Below are 19,691 nucleotides of genomic sequence, written 5' to 3' on the forward strand. Positions count from 1 at the left end.
TTACACTTACGTTGGGATTTTTGCTAGAAATTCCCCACAGCAAAAAATCAAGGTAATTGTTAAAACGCATGTAACTGTTTGGTTTATTAAAATATATATAGCATACATATCTTAATATGCATTATTCATATCTTATTACATTTATGTTTGTTAAAATCCACAAAATACAACTCAAAAAATAATAGTTACTTTTTGTTTATATTGCACATTTGCTAAAATATATGCACAAAAACATTCATATGCATATATAGACACATATATTGAGTATAATATTAGCATTTTGCTTATAAATTGGCACGTCAAAATACGTATCGAAACTAAAATACATTGCTAAATAACTAAATACTAAATAAATTAAAGTGTAAACAACGATTTAATGCAAATGAAAATGCTTTTAACAATTGCTACTTAAGCTCAAGGAATGTAAATGAAATACGAAATGCTTAAACTTATGTTCTTTAAAAACTGCTGTGTGCACAGACGCGAGTATGGCCAATATTTTATATTGACTTGAGTAAAAAGTTGAAAATTGTTTAAACAAAAAGTATTGCACGGCAAGCGGTGCACACAGGCAGCGAGAGCGGGATGGCAAAGTAAGTTACAGTTAAAACGGATGGCATTTAATTGGCAAAGGGAAAACATCTACATGCTGTGTTATTCCCATATAACATTTATGGACATTTAAGCTACTATTTCATTAATCTTTGTTTGGCTATTCATGCGAGTATTTGTATGCAGAGTAGTTTAGTTTACACATTACAATAGCATGTAGGAATAATCACGCTCGAGTCGAGACCTTGCGCGCTTCTTTATGCTGCCGACAGGATCCGAGGGCGGTGGTATGCCATTAATCTGATGTGTGGGCTCCTTGTAGAAGAACTCTGTGCGTCCACACTTGTAGCCATAGAAGACGGTGTCCTGCGAGCTGTGCGAGCAAAGAGCAGAAAATCAATATAACAAGCGCACTATAGCAGATAATTGAATATTCTACTTACCGCAATGTCAAATCGGTGAGTTGGCTGTTGGACACCTGCAGATCGTGATGCATGCACTCCAGCGTCCTTAGGTCCAATGGAATCCAGGGCCCATTGCGCTGCCGGCACTCCCATTGGGAATCAACGCATACAAAGCTGTAGTCGCCGCCATCACGCTGATCGCCCTCCAAATTGACATTGAGCGTTTGACTCAACTGAGCTTCCATGTGTGGAAACTTGGACACACAAATATCAAACTGGCAAACAAATGATATCAACTTATATTATATTTGAGCTTAAGTACACTACTCACCATTTTTTGGACAATGGGCTGCTGTTGACAGGCGCCTTCCTCCATGAGCAGCAGCAGCGTCATGTTCTGCTGCCCGCATATGTAAAGCTCTGCGCGCTGCATTCCATCGTCTACGAATCTGCTGGCAAAGCTGGTGGGCTGGGTGTAAACAGCCAGTGCATCGACTGCATCCTCGCACTTCAGTGAGTTGCGGCGTGACAAGCTTTTGACGCTGGCGACTGGTGTTTCTATCTCAATGGGCGTTTCGGTCATCGCCAGCACTGAGAGCTTAGCCATAAGCGGTGTTAGGGGCACGGTCTGCGCCGGCAGACGCTTTGTATATGTAAACTCCGCGGTAGGTTCGCCTGCTGGTTTGAGCGGCAGACACATAGAGCGCTTGTCCTGCGGCGTCTTTGCGGCTGATTTGTTGAGATTCCCATCGGCTGCATCCATTTCCGCCGCCTTTTTACGCATGTCCTCCTCCAGCTGTGTTATCTCCTTGGTGAACTCGGCGAATTCGACCACCAGTGCTGCCAACTCCTCATCCTCAGCAGCCTGCTCACTGGCAGCGCCATAGAGCCGGCGATACTGGTCCACAAACTGCTCGAACAAGTTGCGTGAGATCTGCTTGCCATGTATGTTAAACACCGGATAGGTGGGATCGCTAATGGTGTTGGAGCTGGTGCGCTCATCCTCATCATTCTCTACATAATCCGGCGAGACATCTAAGCTATCCGCTTCGCCATTTCGATTCACGTCCGTCTTTAAGCCAACCGCCATATGGCCCAGTTTCTTGGAGACGGCACGCAGTGCATCCTGCAAGTCAGCTGAGGACTTGCGACGTTGCTCCTGCTTGCTGGGCGTGCCAATAAAGTTGTGGAAGAACCTTTCAACATCTTTCTTGATCGAACTGCGCTGGGATCCGGAGGAGGAGCCCGAATTCACCGTTGTCACTTCACTTGCTGTCTTGCCATTTGAATTATGCGCATCGCCCTGCTGCTCATCGGGATTGGCACAAATAGACATGACGCTGGCCACCGGCAACACTTTGTTCTCGGTCATGGGCGTATTGCAGACACTGGTGCGTCCAATAAACTCCGGATACGAATCTGTTTCGTCAAAGTTAATCGATGCTATGCCCGACTCGGGTATATCCTTGCTATGCAGACTCTTCAAACGCAGCGGCAAGTGAGTGGGACGCATAGACTTGGGACGCGCCGTTGGCAGCTCCACTTTGGCTGTGGCTGTGGCTGCTGCTGCTGCTGCTGCTCCTTCTTCTTCTGTGCCTGTGGACGACTGCTCCTCCTCTGGTATGTGACTGAAAATCAACGACTTGTCGCGCTTCAACTTGCGCTTAGCATACTGAAAGGGCAAACCACTGGACGTCAGCTGCGATGTCTGCGTGTGCAGATTCTGCGCGCGTTGTGCCTGGGAGCTGAGCTTGCGGTACTGCTGCCGATCCAGATAAACCGCAAACATTTGCACGCCATGTGGTATGTGGAACTGTTGCAAGTTCAGCTGCTCGGCGGTGCTACGCACATAACGTGGCTCCGTTAGAACCAGCTGCTTGGTGATAACATCGCCCAGTTGTGTAGCAACAACTCTAAAAGCAATAGACATTGATTAGTTGTAAATATCGCTGCTAAGCTGAAGCAACTTACTTGTTGTGGTAGAGTATCGCACCGGCGAGAACGCCCCGTGTCTGCTGACAGCTCTGAAGTGTCTGTATGGCCTCCAGATAGATATGGCTAGCGGTCTGCAAATAAAATAAAAATAGTTTATTAAACTTCTTATTATGCTGATATGTTATTGATTGATATATCCCAGAATGGCACAGGCAGCTTCCACCAACACTAGCTTATAAATATTTATTTTCTATGCCGGCAGAGCTCTTTAAATTGCTTATAGTCCACCTGTCCATACACAATTGACCTGCCGCCTTGTCTACCAGCCTCCCACATTCCGCTCAGCCGCTGCTGCGGTTTATTTGACTGCATTAATTGATGTACATATGTTTACAGTTAGAGACTGAGCATGAGAGGTACACTAGCTTAATGCTCAACAAAGAAAGTATTAAAGCTAAATATAAGAACATTTGGCGAATCAATGAATAAAATTTTCTTATTTGAAGTATAGCCTAATTGTGGAACAATTCAATAAAATATTTCTGAGCCTTACTCTTACTCTTGCTTACTATTTATGCTCTAAATGTTTTATATACAAATCGTAAGTATGAACCAAATATTTTTGATAAAAAGTCGAATATGCATAACTTAGTCAAACTTTAACTTTTCACAATATGCTCTTAATTTTTTTATGCATATAGCTGAGGCATCTTAATACAAAATCAATAAATTCTATACTGAAACATTGTTTTGAATTTAATTTTGTCTTTCTTTGTGGCTTTGACATGAATTGAAATTCCTAATGCTTAACTATAACTTTGCAGGAGCGTTTTAAATTTAAATGTTTACTTTAGTTTTACCTACCTTGGGCATGCGTAACTTGGGAACATCTTCAAAGGTCATCGTGTCATTTAGCATGGGTAGATATGTATCGAAAATATGATATAATCTCTCGCAGAGATTGCGACCAGGGAGTTCGTACAAAGTCTGCAGATCGCGATGAAAAAACTTGAGCAACGAGCCTAACACATCCGCACGGCTCTCCAGCAGATGATCCGGAATGTTGCGATCTGTGCCCACAGCCTAAGAAAAAATATTCATCAATATGATAAACTGTTTTTTTTTTTGTTATTTATAGCTTACCAGGATAAAGCGTCCCAATTCCCTAAGCACGAATTTGCCATTTTGCAATGCTATGATGCGTGGCTTGAAGAAGCAATCCTTGAGAAAATAGGAGGTGCCCATGAGCTGTCCACAGAGCGCCACCTTCTGTGTATCCGACACCCAGCTGGGATGAAAGTAAAGCACTGCTGAGATGGGATCATCTGCTTCATCCTTCAGACACTCTGTGTCGTAGACAAACACAATCTGCGTCTCTCTGTTCAAATAGAAATACACAAATGTTGATAATGTAGTTTATTACAGTTACAGTTTGAGAGTCACCTATCGAGCATGCGACGTTGCAGCTGCTTTAGTCTTTGTTGTCGCGTTTGATGTTGCTGTTGTTGCTGGCGCTTGTGCCTTGCATTGCGCCACTCTTTAAACATTTTGTCAAGAGCAAGGGCAACGAGAATTAAATTATACAAACAAATAGTATACGCAACAATTTGCAATTTTATTTAAGCTAAAGCCGCATCGTGGCAGCTCTTATCAACGCCAAGAGAAATACTAACTGAATTGCCAGCTGTCTAGCGCTGATAAATGTGATATGAGGCAGCGACATTGTTTTATAAATTCTCCTCACACTTGTTACACTCGAACAGGTGAGTCAATTGTTGTTGTTGTTGTTGTTGTTGTTGTGAGCAGTGGCTGGGGCTGGGGTATTGTTGTTGTTAAGCTTATTGTGGTGGCCGTAAAGCAATATTATTTTCAAAGCCAATTGAAGCAGTTACAACGAGAAAGTTGGCTTACTGTATTAAGCAAGCCCTAAACTATTTATAATTTAAATAATAAACTAATGTAACATAACTTTTTATCGAATTCTGCGGCAATGTAATAAAATATTTTACTAGAAACAAACATATAAAGCAAATATAAAATATGCATAGATTATATTGAGCAAATATAATAAATAACCTCGTTTAATGGTTATTAGGCTTAAAATATAAACTACTAGTCAAACTTGAAAACATGTTCATAGCTCTTATAATAATTGTTATGGCATACTTTTTGAAACTTCCAGCGGAACTAACGATTAGGTAGAAGCATTTAAGCACTAACAATTTGATGAATAAACTTTTAACGTTTCGATTATTTGCATAACTATAAAATAATTTTGTTCGGCTATTTCCGCATGAATACAAAGCACAAACTGTTACACAAACGAAACGAATCCTTATGCAACAGGCAACGTGACATTTGCAAAAGAAATACTTCAATTATACAAACGGAATGGCATAAGTGGGTGAACAAAATCACTGGAGGAACTGGAGGTTAAAGTTAAGTAAACATGTTTTTAATATGCAATGAGCTCTAACATAGAAACTGTGTTTCTAATATCTTTTTAATAAGGTTATGTTTAAATAAATATTAAATACAAAATTTGTTTCTATATTTGCTTAAAAAATTAGTAATTTAAAAATAAAGTTAGATAAAAAATCTCTAATCTATTCTCCTCAATTAAAATGTATCAAAAATTTGACAATAGTATTATTAGATGGATATTCATAAGGCAGAGCCGTAAAATTTCCGTAAATTTTTTATGTAAGCAAACTTGGAAGTTCTGAACATAATTTTTGTAGCTTTAGTTATTGGGTTATAATTAAAGTTCGTTAATTCATTCAGGGTTGTCACAGAAACTTTTTTTTTTTCTAGCATTTGCCAGTTTAAATATGAGAGCGGCCGGAGCTTCACCGCTTAGTTTCAAGCTGGAGGTAAACAGATTGACAAGATTATGTTTAGGGAGGTGAGTTGGCAATGGGATTCAACTAAAAAAAAAAACTATATTTAAAACTAACCATAGTTGATTGTTATTCTGATTGTCAACTTGGCGGCAGCGGCGCCTGCAACACTCGTTAAGCGTCAAATTGATGAGTTTGAGTATCGGTTGGAACCAGACAACTCACCTTATTTGTTACAGTGAGTGATATGCAAGCAATTCATATATCAAACTAATGTACTGTTATTTACTTAGCATTGAACATCTACGAGAGGAATCGGTGGAAGAGACAGAGCCTGGCAACCCAAAGCTCAGCGGATATTTTTACTAATCTTTTGATAATGAGGGTGGAGAGCTGAAAGTGAATTATATGGCCGGCCAAAATGGCTATGTAGCCAGGTATACATATTTTAAAAATGCAGCAGGCAAGCCAACCGAAATGGCTTTGCCAATTCCTCTCAGTGTAACGGCGTTGAAATCATCGAGCGGATAACAATCAAGTCTTAGCTTCTGTATCAAAAATAAACATTAATAGCTTTAATTTGTTATTGCGCTCCTATAACTTGACTGATTGCATTTAAGTACTTCATAAACTGGCGGGGGCTTTATCGATTTCTCGCTTATCAGCAGCTTATTGTTAAGGGGATAAGTGTGGGTGTCATTTTAATTATTAACATAAGCTGCATTTTAAATTGCTAAATTTGATTTTTAAATGCCAAATAGATCCAAACGACTCATACTAGAATATTCGTTGACAAAGACACTGTTTTATTTTTATCGAATTCTTCGAACATGTAAAACAAATTGTTATAAAATATTTGAAAAGAACAGAAAAAAATCCCCAAATGCCTACAATACCAAAGTTGCGAATCCTGCCCTGAGGTTATTAGGTTTTGACTATAAGCTACTCGTAAATATATTTGAAAATAAATTTTTTGTAATAAATATTAAAGCATACCTTTAGGAACTTCCAGCATTACTGACGATTAGGTAGAATTACTTTGCATGAACAATTTCATTAATATATTTTCAATGATTCGATTATTTGCATAACTAGAAAATAATATTGCTCAATTTATTTATGTTTATGTTTTCAGCGATTTCCTCATAAGCTCTAACATATAACATATTTCTTAAGTATATATTTCTATATTTATTTTTTTAAATATAAATTATGTTTGTATACTTGCTTAAAATCATTAATAAGTATTTGAGAAATAAAGTCAGTTAGGAAAATTCCTAATCTCTTTTCTGCTTTTATAAAATTTAGCATAAATTTGACAATGGTATTTATTGGATTGTTAATCAATGAGCAGAACCGTAAATTTTCCCTGTGAATTTGTTATGCAAACAAAGTTGGAAGTTCTTGCATACAATATTTTTAGCTGCCAATTTGTTATATCTTAATTTGATGAGTAACAGTCAGCCTCAGTCTTTTATTAATTATGAATTGATAGGTGGATTGATAGTTATTGGGTTATAATTAAAGTTCGTTGATTTATTTTTTGCCACCTCACCGTAGTCATAGAAACTTGTTTTTTCCCAGCATTTGCCATTTTAAATATGAGAGATGCCGGAGCTTCAACAGTTAGTTGCATGCTGGAGGTAAACAAATCGACAAGAATATGTTTGGGGCGGTGAGTTAGCAATAGATTCTACTAAAAAAAAACTATATTCAAAACTAGCAATAGTTAATTATCATTCTAATTGTCAACTTGGCGGCAGCGACGCCTGCAACGCTCGTTCCGCGTCAAATTGGTGGCAATCAGTGGGAAGCACGCAACCCACCTTATGTGCTAAGGTGAGTGAGTGATATATGCAGGCAATTTATATATCAAACTAATGCACTGTTATTTACTTAGCATTCGGCATCCGGTTGGCACGAGTGTACGACGGGAATCGGTGCAAGAGACAGAGCCTGGCAACCCGAAGCTCAGCGGCGTTTTTCAGCAAACTTTTGATATTGAGGGTGGAAAGCTGCTCGTGATTTATATGGCCGGCCAAAATGGCTATTTTGCCAACTATAGATATACTGCAACAGGCAAGCCAATGGATATTCCATTTGCTATACTTGGCTTAAGCCCAAACCTGTTGAAATCAGCAGCCGGCTAAAAATCAAAGTCACATATTCTGTATCAAAAATAAACATTATTAGCTTCGATTTGTTATTTCGCTTCTATAACTTGACTGAATGCATATTTTTATTGAGCAAGGAATGCTCTAGGCTAAAAATAATTTATGTACTTCATACTTGTAAACAGGCGGGAGCTTTATCGATTTCTCGCTTATCAGCAGCTTATTGTTAAGGGGTTGCATTAGTGTGGGTGTCAGAAATACCCTCACATTCACATACACACAGCCCCCCTCCAAGCGGTTGCATACAGCTGCCCACACAGTGCAAAGAAAAATGCCGCAGTCGGCTTAATACAACGCGTATGTTTATTCACTTACTTGCCAGACATTGCAAATATATTTGCGATGCCGTTTTCGCTGCAGTTTAATTATTAATACACCGTTTCATTTTAATGTAAATAGCGTTACACAAATGAAAACACACACCGTCTGTATGAAGGAATCGTTTTGAAAAGCATCGATGCGTTACAACTCGATGCGATTAAGCCTGCTCGATATATTATTATATATCTCGCGATAGTTGGGGAAAATATCGCTTACTATCGATACTTACTAGCTCTGCTTTGCAAGCGCATCATCCCTGGTTGTGTATACCAAACAACAGGCAAAGCAAAATGGCCGTCGTAGTGTGAAGAGTGTATTTTTGTGGAGTTCGTGTTTTTCGCTTAATTTGATCATTATTTGAACATTTTTTATGAATTTTGGTGAGTTAAAAGGCTGTACAAGTCTCTAAGGGTTGTGTGTACAATGAAAGAATGTATAAATATTAAAGTTTAAGTGATTAAAAGGTGTTTTAAATCAATGCTATTGTGATGCTACCTTATAAAAGCAACAAAAAAAAAACTACGTCCACAAGCCAACTCAAGCGTACAACCCCCGCGCCGTGCTCGCGTCTCGTCTGCCCACACCCAGAGTAAAGCAACAAACAGGTTTTTATTGTGTACAGACGTGTGTTTTTCTCTCTTTTAATTTATGCACACACCACACACTCTACTACACACATATAAACAAACCAAACATGAAGCATAAGCTTAACAAAAAAAAACTAGTAATACAAGAAAATACATAAATCGTACAAGTGTGTGTGTGTGTGTGTGTATGCATGTGTGAGCGAGTACATGTGTGTGTAACGCGCTGTAAACAGCAGCAAAGTGATCGAAGGCAATGTGCTAAAGTAAAGAGCAAAAGTGTGAGCGGGAGAGCAGAAGTAAAAAATAAACTAAACACAACACGATACACAGCTACAGGTGAATTGGTGGACTTGTTTCCCCCCACCCCAAAATCCACCTCAGCACAACCACTTCTAAGCAGTCGCAGGCGAGGTGGAGTGCTGTCTGGCCAAGAACTGTAAAAGGCAGCAGAAAACAAGTTAACTGCCTGCCGCTAACAGAGCAAAGAGTCTCGGCTAGAAAATCTAATAAATTAGCAGCATAATCAATTCGCGGTGTTCTGTTCTATAAATTTGAATTCACAAACGCGACTGCTAGCCTAACGGTAAAGCCAAAGAAATATGAATTTAAATTCATAATGCCAAAGTGCTTTAACAACGCCCAAAAAAAAAAAGGCAACAACAACGAGTTGATTTTAAGCTTAAGTGCGTTGAGTGTCAAAGTGTCAAAGCTGGCTGCTGCCCAAAGTGGAACGCGCAGTGTGTCCCACTTAACCTCGCTGCAGTCAGTCCACTCTCTTTAGCTCGCTCTCTCTCCAGCTCTAATAAATTCTACATACAAATGCATGCGCTGCAACTGTGTAAATAATTTATATATACATACGTGTGTTTGTTTGTTTGTTTGCTTGATTTAAACGCGTTGGTAAACTTCAAATTAAAACTCCCACGTTCATTTGACGTAAACGTTGAACATTTATTGAGCGTTTTGGCTTTTTTGTGAATGAACAAGTTGTTCAAACCATATTTGTCACGCTCATTATAGTATAAACATATACAGTATATACGATATGTAGTGTGTGTATTTGTTGTATCGAAAAGTTCATTTGTTACACTTTGAACGGTCTGAATCATTTGCGCTTCCGTTGAAAAAAAATAAGCATCTTGACGAGCAAACAGGTTTTTGTATTATATGTGCTCCAATGTCTGAATCATGTAGGAGGTTGATAGTAAATCGGAAGTAATGCGATAGTTGGGCCCAGCTCGATTGTTCCATGGATAGCAGTAAGCATAAGAAGCCAGCTAAAGTCTTGGAAAGTGCATTGAACTGAACTCTGAAGTGATAAGAGACACACACACACACACACACAGCTCGAAACAAAAGCATAATAAAAAGCTCTAGCAAAAACAATAAAACAAAATCGACAAGACAAACGCGCCAGAGCAAAAGAATAAATAACTAATTAGAGCAGAGTTGGGAGAAGGGAACTTGTAATTGGTGCTGCGAGCTCTCAAGATTGTTAACAGTAAAATTAGCAACAGGTCATTAAGCATTTTACATGCTTAGATTTTACATAAATTAGCTGGCTTTTGTCTTAAACATTTACAAACATATAGCAGATATATGTTTGCTATATGCAATTTCTTGCCCAACTAATTTCCTTAATAAATATTTAAGTCTGTCTGTCGTATAACCAGAATTCTAAATAGACAGCTCGAGCCAGTCAGTCTAGTGGCTGCAATTGCCACTTTATAAGGAAAATTCACAGGTGGCAGCGCTCGAGCCACCTGTTGCCACTAACTCTAAGCCCCTTGAGCATTGACTAAACGAACGCCCACAGACAAAAAACTGGTTGCTGCCAATCTGCAGATCGGGTTTCTAGCCAACATTTGTGTGTGTGTGAGTGTGTGTGAATATACTATATAGTTTTTCATATATGTTTGTCTCTAATAACTAGACGCATGCCTCTGGTACTGGTATCAATTTCTTATAGAGCACGTACCACTGGCAGACGCGGCGACTTATCTATCAATTAGCACGCTCACACTTCCCACACACAATTGGCAGCCATAAGCATAAAGCGGCAAACGGCAAACAAAGCGACAAACGTGACATACATTTCACCGTTATCGCTGCTGTGCATCTGGCTTATCTTGCTTATCTCTAAACTTATGTGTGCCAGCAGACAAGACATGCCCGAACATCTTGTTTGCTCTTGCTCTCAACACAGCAGCATCTGACTGCATTTGTTATTTAAGCCAGCATTAGCTAGAGAGCGAGCTAAATAATTATTTTAGGCCAGTCAGCACATCTCCGATCACCCCAGCATCGAACGCCAAAAGCGGAACACACTTCCTGGCATTGAACCAAATGCTGCTATGAAATATGAGAAATATATAAATAAAAATTGATACCTCAGCTCAGAGTCTGACGTTTGTAGAATTATTCGTACTACGCGAGAGTTGCAAAGTAAATATGCTTATTTATTCATTTATTCAATGCTAACTAGCTTTAGTCCAATAGTAGCACAATATAATGCTTTTTATTAAAATATCAATAGCTTAAAATAGTCAAAAATTATATATTAATGAATAAATTTAGTTCATTTAAAAAGTTATAACATAAGCTCGAATGTTAAAATGCAATCATTGCTTGTTCATTCAAATTCATATTTAGCTATGAATTTTCTTCTTAGAAAAGTTCTTAATACCGTCCAATTATGTGACCTAGCAACATATAATTTAGACTTTCCAGCTAGACAACGGCAAACCAATTTAATGTTTAATGTTGGTTAATTAAAGTGCGCGCCTTTTTCACACCTTGTAGTTTAGAAACCACCCTCGCGCGCTTGCTCTGCTCTGCTCTAAAGGCCAATTGCGAAGCCCCCATAATTTAGGCGCATCTGAGCGAAACCACATGAGCCAAAAAGTCAGCCGGGGGTTCAGTTGACCGAACGACCGACCGACTGCGATCGGTTTGCTGAAAACCTTCAAGCTGGAAAACTGACACCACTGACGACAATGCAACGAGCTTAACAGCGGATCGAGTCACAAAATTCATTGACAACAAAGACAAGACAAGACAAGTTGTGGCCTTCGGTAGTTGGTCAATAAAGCAATTTATTTGAAGATCTCGATTGTCGTCGTCGTCGTTACTTGCAGGTAAAAGTTGTCCAAGTGTGACGACAGGCGTGAGGCGTGAGAAAAACTGTAGCATGAATTTCCTCAGGCTAGGCTAATAAAAAAGAAAAACCTGAAAACCCACACGGGGAAAAAACGTGTGTGTGTGAGAACGTGTGATGAGTGCCTTTGGCAGGAGAGCACGTCCTTTAAACGGCAAAAACTAATTAGTTGGCAAATGGCATGCAGCATGTTCAAAGGTAGAATATTATATTTTGGAAAATACCGCACGTGATTTCCAACAAAAGCTGGAAAAACTATGAATCATACGCGATAGCAGGCCCAGGAACAGGACGCGATGAAGCCATGCGTGACATATTCAGAGCTAGAAAGAGAGAGAGAGAGAGAGCGAGCGCGTAAGGTAGCGACAGTTGACAAGTGAATGACAGAGATAGCTCATGTGGCAGTGCTGCTCAATCTGCGCTAGTTTTGTATGCACTAGTGTGGGTGTAACTTTGTGTTGTGTTATTGTTGCTTCCGTTTTATGTTTTGCCGTTACTTTCAGTGCTTGTCGAGTTCGCTACACGCGCGGTTCAGTTCAGTTCAGTTCGTTCATTCGTTGAAATTTTGCAGTTAAAGCATAAAATATAAAAAAACACACAACGCTGTAGAAAGTGTTTTGTTGTTGTTTATTAGCAGAATTAGCAAACAATTGGAGTAACAAATGCCGAAACCAGTTTCGCGATTATACAAGCAAAATTTTGTGCTTTGATGCGGTAATAAATGTGTAACAAATATGGAAACCAAATAAATTAGAAAACGCTGCAAACTTAATTAGCATTGGAATTAGAGAGCTACTGAAACAAACAAACAAAATGTCATGCAAGATGAATATATTTTTTTTCTTTGTGTACAAGTTTTAAACAAAGCAAATAACTTAATAGCTGTAATAACTTAATCTGGGCAGCAAAATTAAGTGTAACAAACGACGCTTTTTTTTGTGGTGTGACATTAATGCTAAAAAAAAAATCAAGTCGTTTAAAAAGCAACAAATAATGGCATATTAGCTCTCAATGGGGAGAGGGGCGAGCGGGGCAGACTAGTCGAATGAAATTCTTGACATTCCGCACGAATAAGCTTTCGCATTCGCATTCGGTGCATTAATTCACAACAATCTTTTTCTCATCTCATTGCAGGTTTAGCGTTTTCTTTTTTGTGGAGGCAGCAGCACCAGCAGCAACATCAACTAATAGCATTAATAAGCGTATATAAAACAAACAAAACGTAGTGAAAATTATTATTGTGCAGTTGGCGGTCACTTCAACAACAACAACAATAGCAACAGATATGCTTGCGACAGCAGCAGCAGCAGCTAAAGCGAATGGCAGCAATCAAAATGACAAACGGCAGTGATTAAAACCAGTCAGAGAGGCCAGGCCCAGGCCCGCACCAACAGCCACACAACTGATTTCCAGACCCCCATAGACCCACTGGCAGCAATCACCCAGTCAGTCAGTCTGTTAACAGCAACAGTTGCAACAGCAACACCAACACTAGCACCACCCCAACAGCTACAACTACGAGGCGTGTTTGCTGAATCATCAAGAACGGGCAAACGGGCAAGAATATAATTTTCAAGTGCGCCACATCAATTGAATCTACTTAAAGAACACGTCAAGAGACCTTCAACGTTCAGCAGCAGCAGCAGCTCTAGCTACATCTCCAGCAACAATGCTAATTACCGAGCATAGTAAATGTCTACATAACAGCAGCAGTGGCAGCGGCAACAGCAGACGCGATCGTGCAACAACAAATAACATTATGCTGCATATCATCTGCTTTGGTCTGTTGCTTGTAAGCGTCCAAGCTTGGATGCCCGATGTGCGGCCCGATTTGCAGACGAGTAAGTTTTAAGCTTAAGCTACACAACAACGATTACATTGATATTGTTGTTTATTTGTGCCACTTGTTGCTTTTGCTGTTTTCATCTTGTTTTTTCTCATTTTCATACGCGCGCTGCTTTGTTTGCTTTGCCGCGCGTTTATCAATGACAAAAGCCAATGTTTCCACAAGCTGCTTACAGCTTATCAAGCAACGCGAATTTTCGCAATGCTTGCAACAAATTCAAGTTTCCTCTTCTGTGGTCTGTGGTCAACAACAAATTTTAAACATGCATAGAACTATTTTATTGCAAAAGAGCTATGAACATTTTTGTTCAAGACCGCAGCTACTTTTTTTCTTTTTTATAGTTTATCTAACTTTGTTGCTTGTTCAAAATAAATAATAGGTTAAGGTTAAGTTTTGATTGCTACATGTTTCTAGACAATATTATGTAAATTAACATAGTTAAATAGTGAACTTATAGTTTCTTTTAAGGCCTTCTGCTTTGTAGAACAGGGAAAAGGTTCATGCTAGTAGTCTAGAGATTATGTCAAGCTTCAGGTAGTTTACCTAGAGCAGAGAAAACTGCATTAATTATAAAACGCTCGCGTGATCCTTAGTTATTAAAGAAAATTTAATTGCACTTGTCCGATATCTAAAGAAACAGTGAATTAGTAGAGAATCTATTATAAAAAAAGTTCAGCGAATATATCAACTGTTGCCTAAACATTATTTTTTCAAACTATTTTCATTTATAGCTGATATTGCAAGATAAAACATTTTTTAGCATATTAGATTTAAAATATTTTGTTTTGTAACTATTTCTTTTTTTTTGGCAATATGATTATCTTAGCTATATAAAAGCATTAAATACATATTTTTTTTAGTTGATATTGTGCTTAAAATAGAATTGAGTTCTTCAACTTGTTTGATTAGGCCTAATTTTGATTTGAAACATTAACATTTTATAGCGTTTTTTTCTCTGCTGTATTAACCCATTTCTTTTCTTTATTTCTCATTTAACAGAGGCTGATAAAATCACCGCCAGTTTCTTTGGCAACACCACAGACTATTATAAGATTTTGGATCACAATGACGACAGCATTCTCATTGGTGCCAAGTAAGTACCTGAGCAATTTAAGATTTCTACCTTTGTTATTGTTGTTGTTGTTGATTTGCATGGCGATTGGCATTCAATAATCACAACAACAATGCATGATTGGATTGGGTTTGTCTATCTACCTGAGTCTCTGAGTCGCATGCACAATGCGCATTGGCACATTGGCACGAGCTAACTTAAATATTTATAGGAATACAAAGGCAGCAAAGCAATTAATACGATTCGCGGAATAATTAACGCGCCATTGAAATTACGAGCATTGCTGATATTTTATTTATTTATATTCTCTAGCCACAATATATTTTTGCTACTTGTTGTTGTTGTTGTATCTGAGTTTTGTTAGCAAGTGCTAATCTCGCGTTTCCAGAAGGCTTTCCTGGAAACATTTGCCTGCAACTTAAATAAAACATTGTGTATACATTTATTTTATTTATTTTCGCTTTTCAGCATTCGCTTGAATTGCATGCAATAAGTTTCGATGTGCACAACAGCAAAATATAAATTTCATTTTGTATTTACGTGCATTATCAACAAATTTAAGAATGCATAAAAAAATTAAAACAGCTTAAGATAAACAAATTAGTATTGGTGATCAAGCATTTGTCATGTGGTTTTGTCATGAGCAATAAAAAATGCAATAAGTAATGCTAATTAGTTCTGCGAATTTGAGAAAATGATTTATAAGTTATATTTATCCAATCAATTTTGAAATTCTCAGAAGTAATTAGCCATATTTTTTGAAGATTATTATTATGTATAAATCTTTATTTTAAACAATCAAAATATGAGGTAAAATTATCAATGAAGAAGACTATAATTTATTTTGTATATTTAAAGATCTACTAAGACGTGGGAAGAAAGCATTCGAAATTCGAATTCGTCTTGCGATAATTTCAATATTTGCTTTGCTGGCATAAGTATTTATAATTTGCACTTTATGTTGATGAGATAAATGAATTATTGAAATTATCAAAACACGAATTCAAATTCATTCTTCCAAAATTATAGAGAAACATAATTTATAATGTAACGATATCTTGGCAAAATGTTTTTGTAGAAAGGGAAGTTATTAAAAAGTAAGAATAAATGTTTGAATTATTGTGAGCAAAACACTAAAGCTTAATTTAGAATTTAATTATATTTTTAAAGCTACTCAAACAGTAGAAAATACACACATTAGTAAACTTTTTTTTGTAATTAATAGACATATGTTTTTTTAAATTAGTCGCATATTCTACAGCATTTTTTAAAGCTCACTAAAATGTCAGCAATTAGTGCATAATAAAAAACACAATTGCAAACGATGAACATATATATATGTACATACTATATATGTATATATTATTTTAGCTACGAGCTGTAATTGTTTGCGCACATAACCTTGGCAAATAGACAAATAGAAATGTTTGCAAGTGTGTGTGTGTGTGTGCAGTCGTCGTGTCTGGCAATTAAGTAATTAATTCAATTGTCTTTGTCTATTTTTAACGCTCTCTCTTAATTTCGCAGGGATGTGATCTACAACATAAGCATGCGTGGATTAAAGGAGAACAGCCGCCTGGTTTGGAATAGCTCGCAAGCCGACCACGAGCTGTGCACCTTGAAGGGCAAACTAGAGTGGGACTGCCACAACTATTTGCGTGTCTATGCGCGCCTGAGCGATGGCCAGATACTGCTCTGTGGCACCAACTCTTACAAGCCGCGCTGTCGTCATTATACGCCCGTGGAGCAGCCGGCGGATGCAGTCGATGGCAGCAGCATGCGCTATGAGCTAACACGCGATGTGGAGGCGCAGGGACTCTGCCCCTATAGTCCGGCACACAATAGCACCTACGCCTTTGCCGATGGCCAACTGTATAGCGCCACTGTTGCGGACTTCTCCGGCGGTGATCCGCTCATCTATCGCGAGAATCTCAATCTGCGCACCGAGCAATATGATCTCAAGCAACTCAATCAGCCGGACTTTGTGGGCGCCATTGAGCGCAATGGCTATGTGCTCTTCTTCTTCCGCGAACTCTCCATGGAGTACATGAACTTTGGCAAGGCGGTCTACTCGCGTGTGGGTCGCGTCTGCAAGAACGATCGCGGCGGTCCCTACAATCATGCCAAGAGCTGGACATCGTTCCTCAAGGCCAGACTCAACTGCTCCGTGCCCGGCGAGTTTCCCTTCTACTTTGATGAAATACGTAAGTAAACAAAAATGATGACAAAAAGTTTGTTCTTCTATTTACTCTGGCTGTGCATCAACAGAGGCCATCAGTCCCATTGTGGAGAGCGGTCCACATGCCTTGATCTATGCCGTGTTCACCACTTCGGCGAATGCCATACCCGGCTCAGCTGTCTGCGCTTATCGCGTGGACGACATACTGGCCGCCTTTGATGGTGACTTTGTCTCGCAGAAGGACTCGCAATCGCATTGGCTGCCCGTGGAGCAGCAGCAGGTGCCCAAGCCACGACCAGGCCAATGTGTCGAGGACTCGCGTACGCTGGCCAGTATTTCGGTTAACTTTATCAAGAATCATCCGCTTATGGACGGCGCTGTGCCTGCCGTGCACGGTCGTCCACTGCTCACTAAAGTGAATCTGCATCATCGTCTGACTGCCATAGCTGTGGATCCGCAGGTGAAGGCGCTCAATGGCAATCACTACGATGTCATTTACAGCGGCACCGACGACGGCAAAGTGACCAAGTTCATCAACATGATCAATAGCCATCAGAATGGCAGCACCGATCGCATGCGCACTGTGGTCATCTCGGAGATGCAGGTGCTGCCGCTGGGCACGCCCGTGCGCGAAATGGTCATCTCGTCCAAGAAGAACACACTCGTTGTGGTAAGCGATGGACGCTTGGTCACAGTGCCGCTGCATCATTGCTCGCTTATTGTTGACTGCCTGGGCTGCCTGAGTCTGCAGGATCCGAACTGCGCCTGGGACTTGCAGACGCACGAGTGCAAGAATCTGGCCGTCGGCCCACACAAGTTTGGCACCAAGAGCTATCTGCAGAGTCTGAATACCACAAAGAAGGCGGCGGCGTCGCTGTGTCCCAAGACGAGCGCCGATCCAGTGATTGTTACCATGGCGCCCACGCAGCTGGAGGAGGCACAGAAGCTGCACTACGCCAGCGTCAATGCCCAACAGCCGACGGCACAGCCTGCCAGCAATGCCGATCAGTTGCCCACAGGCGGTGGCATTGACTTTGCGCTCAACGATTACATAGACGAGAACAAAATACCACAGGCTGCTGTCGATCCCGAACGTGTTATGAGCTATGGTGAGTTTGCTTCATTATGCACTTTGGCCAAATGGCGCTCATCTATCTTTATTTGCATTTGCAGATCCACAAAAGTCCAATGCTGCTGTCAATGAACTGCACAAGGCTTCATCCTCGTCCATGAGCTTGGGTTACATATTGTTTGTAGTGTTGATCTTCCTTTTGGGCAGTGGGTTTGGCATTCTCATCAAGATGTGCAATCAAAACGCTCACGATGCCAGTCACCACAATCATTTTGACAAGCACATGTAAGTTGATTGCTTGATTTTTGTTTTGTGCTGCAGCTAATTGTAGATTTCTCTTTGTTCACTAGACAATTCAAGGACATTAACTTGCTGAATCCGTATACGACTACACAGAAAGCAGCGAATTTAGATCTGGAAAAGGATCGTAGTCACGAGTGCAAGAACTCAACGGAGCATCTGGAGAAGGAGCTGCCCTGCAAAACATCCACACTGACGAAAGTGAAGCGCACTTACATTTAGATTTAGATTTGGCGGCGCAGGCAGTGTCCTCAAAATTAGTCGAATTTTCATTGTTTTATGTTGCAGTTAGTTGTGTAGTTATGAATGCATCCCAAGCCACGCCCACATCTGCACAACGCAGCGCAGTTTGCAGCGCGTTTGAAACGCGTGCGAATTCAAATTCGTTGTGCACACATTTAGTTATAGTTTTGTGTCTAAAAGTTTAGTTAAATTTATGAATATAGGTCATAGCGTTTATATGTTTATTGTTTAGATTTATGTTGTAAGTGAAAAGATTAAGAGCATATCAGACAGTTTTGTGGCCACAACAAAAATTGGCTAAGATTTGTTTTCTATTGAACAAAAGTTTTTGCCTGTGGCCAGTTAACTTGGAACTCGAACTCGAACCCACCCATTAACTCGAATAATTTACACGAAATTCAAACAATTATTATTCTTTACAAGTATTCTGTTAGACTGAATGTTTTTTTTGCCCGCAACACGCTAAGCCACGCCCCGCCACACCCCGCCACTCCCTTATTCGCACACAACAAGCTAATTATAATTGGAATACCACTGTGTATCTCTGTGTGGCTAACAAAAGCAATATAATTTGTATCTAACATAAAGCTCAATAAGGAATTGAATAAGAGAACATGTATTTTTGTAATGCTATTTAAAGTACGAACTAGCTTAAGCTAAATGCGTTCAACACACACACATCTATGAGGCTGTTTGCTAAGAACTGAAGAACCCCAGCCACAAAAAAACAAACTGAAAATATAAAAAAATATATAATACGCACAAATAGTAACAGCACGCGCCTTAAAATATATTTAATACACAATAAATATGCCTATGCTAAGGACTTAATTGTAAATTAAATTACTGTAAGTGCTTGTAATAATATATTTGCATGTATTTTAAGCAGATTCAGCATTTTTATATTTTTATGTTTACTTTATAAGCTGTTGTCCGTCCGTAACAAGCAGTTTATCGAATTAATAAACAATATATATATTTTTATATTAATATTGTATGTAACTAATAT

General features: G+C 39.3%; 3 protein-coding genes across 6 annotated transcripts; 2 read left to right on the forward strand and 1 right to left on the reverse strand.

Moving 5' to 3' along the window:
• Positions 1-194: 194 nt before the first annotated feature.
• On the reverse strand, positions 195-8,586 carry LOC108597490. 4 transcript variants are annotated; one of them, XM_017984069.1, is made up of 7 exons: positions 8,456-8,586; positions 4,035-4,269; positions 3,756-3,974; positions 2,928-3,022; positions 1,288-2,869; positions 996-1,231; positions 195-925 (listed from the first exon to the last, which is right to left on the reverse strand). In XM_017984069.1, exons 2-7 carry the CDS (start codon positions 4,134-4,136, stop codon positions 757-759), a joined length of 2,403 nt encoding a protein of 800 aa, XP_017839558.1. In that variant the 5' UTR covers positions 4,137-4,269; positions 8,456-8,586; the 3' UTR covers positions 195-756. The 4 variants fall into 4 exon arrangements, with proteins under 4 accessions (XP_017839558.1, XP_017839557.1, XP_017839556.1 ...); XM_017984068.1 differs by lacking the exon at positions 8,456-8,586 and adding an exon at positions 8,221-8,361; XM_017984067.1 differs by lacking the exon at positions 8,456-8,586 and adding an exon at positions 4,565-4,629.
• LOC108597491 lies at positions 7,382-7,888 on the forward strand. Its single transcript, XM_017984071.1, has 3 exons — positions 7,382-7,406; positions 7,461-7,570; positions 7,632-7,888. Exons 1-3 carry the CDS (start codon positions 7,395-7,397, stop codon positions 7,879-7,881), a joined length of 372 nt encoding a protein of 123 aa, XP_017839560.1. The 5' UTR covers positions 7,382-7,394; the 3' UTR covers positions 7,882-7,888.
• Positions 8,587-13,215: 4,629 nt separating the features above from the next.
• Positions 13,216-19,621, forward strand: LOC108597007 (semaphorin-1A). Its single transcript, XM_017983284.1, has 6 exons — positions 13,216-13,811; positions 14,816-14,909; positions 16,416-17,092; positions 17,157-18,176; positions 18,241-18,424; positions 18,490-19,621. Exons 1-6 carry the CDS (start codon positions 13,640-13,642, stop codon positions 18,659-18,661), a joined length of 2,319 nt encoding a protein of 772 aa, XP_017838773.1. The 5' UTR covers positions 13,216-13,639; the 3' UTR covers positions 18,662-19,621.
• The last annotated feature ends 70 nt before the right edge of the window (positions 19,622-19,691 follow it).

Source organism: Drosophila busckii, chromosome 2R, assembly GCF_011750605.1.
Source record: "Drosophila busckii strain San Diego stock center, stock number 13000-0081.31 chromosome 2R, ASM1175060v1, whole genome shotgun sequence".
NCBI lineage: Eukaryota > Metazoa > Arthropoda > Insecta > Diptera > Drosophilidae > Drosophila > Drosophila busckii.

Excerpts from the sequence above, each read along its gene's own strand:
- LOC108597490 (XM_017984066.2), bottom strand. The coding sequence starts at position 4,438 with ATGTTTAAAGAGTGGCGCAATGCAAGGCACAAGCGCCAGCAACAACAG. Across the intron at positions 2,870-2,927 it reads GCGATACTCTACCACAACAA|AGTTGTTGCTACACAACTGG; the intron begins GTAAGTTGCTTC and ends TATTGCTTTTAG. Across the intron at positions 1,232-1,287 it reads AGCCCATTGTCCAAAAAATG|TTTGATATTTGTGTGTCCAA; the intron begins GTGAGTAGTGTA and ends TTTGTTTGCCAG.
- LOC108597007 (XM_017983284.1), top strand. The coding sequence starts at position 13,640 with ATGCTAATTACCGAGCATAGTAAATGTCTACATAACAGCAGCAGTGGC. Across the intron at positions 17,093-17,156 it reads CTTCTACTTTGATGAAATAC|AGGCCATCAGTCCCATTGTG; the intron begins GTAAGTAAACAA and ends GTGCATCAACAG. Across the intron at positions 18,425-18,489 it reads AATCATTTTGACAAGCACAT|ACAATTCAAGGACATTAACT; the intron begins GTAAGTTGATTG and ends TTTGTTCACTAG.
- LOC108597491 (XM_017984071.1), top strand. Across the intron at positions 7,571-7,631 it reads AACCCACCTTATGTGCTAAG|CATTCGGCATCCGGTTGGCA; the intron begins GTGAGTGAGTGA and ends TTATTTACTTAG.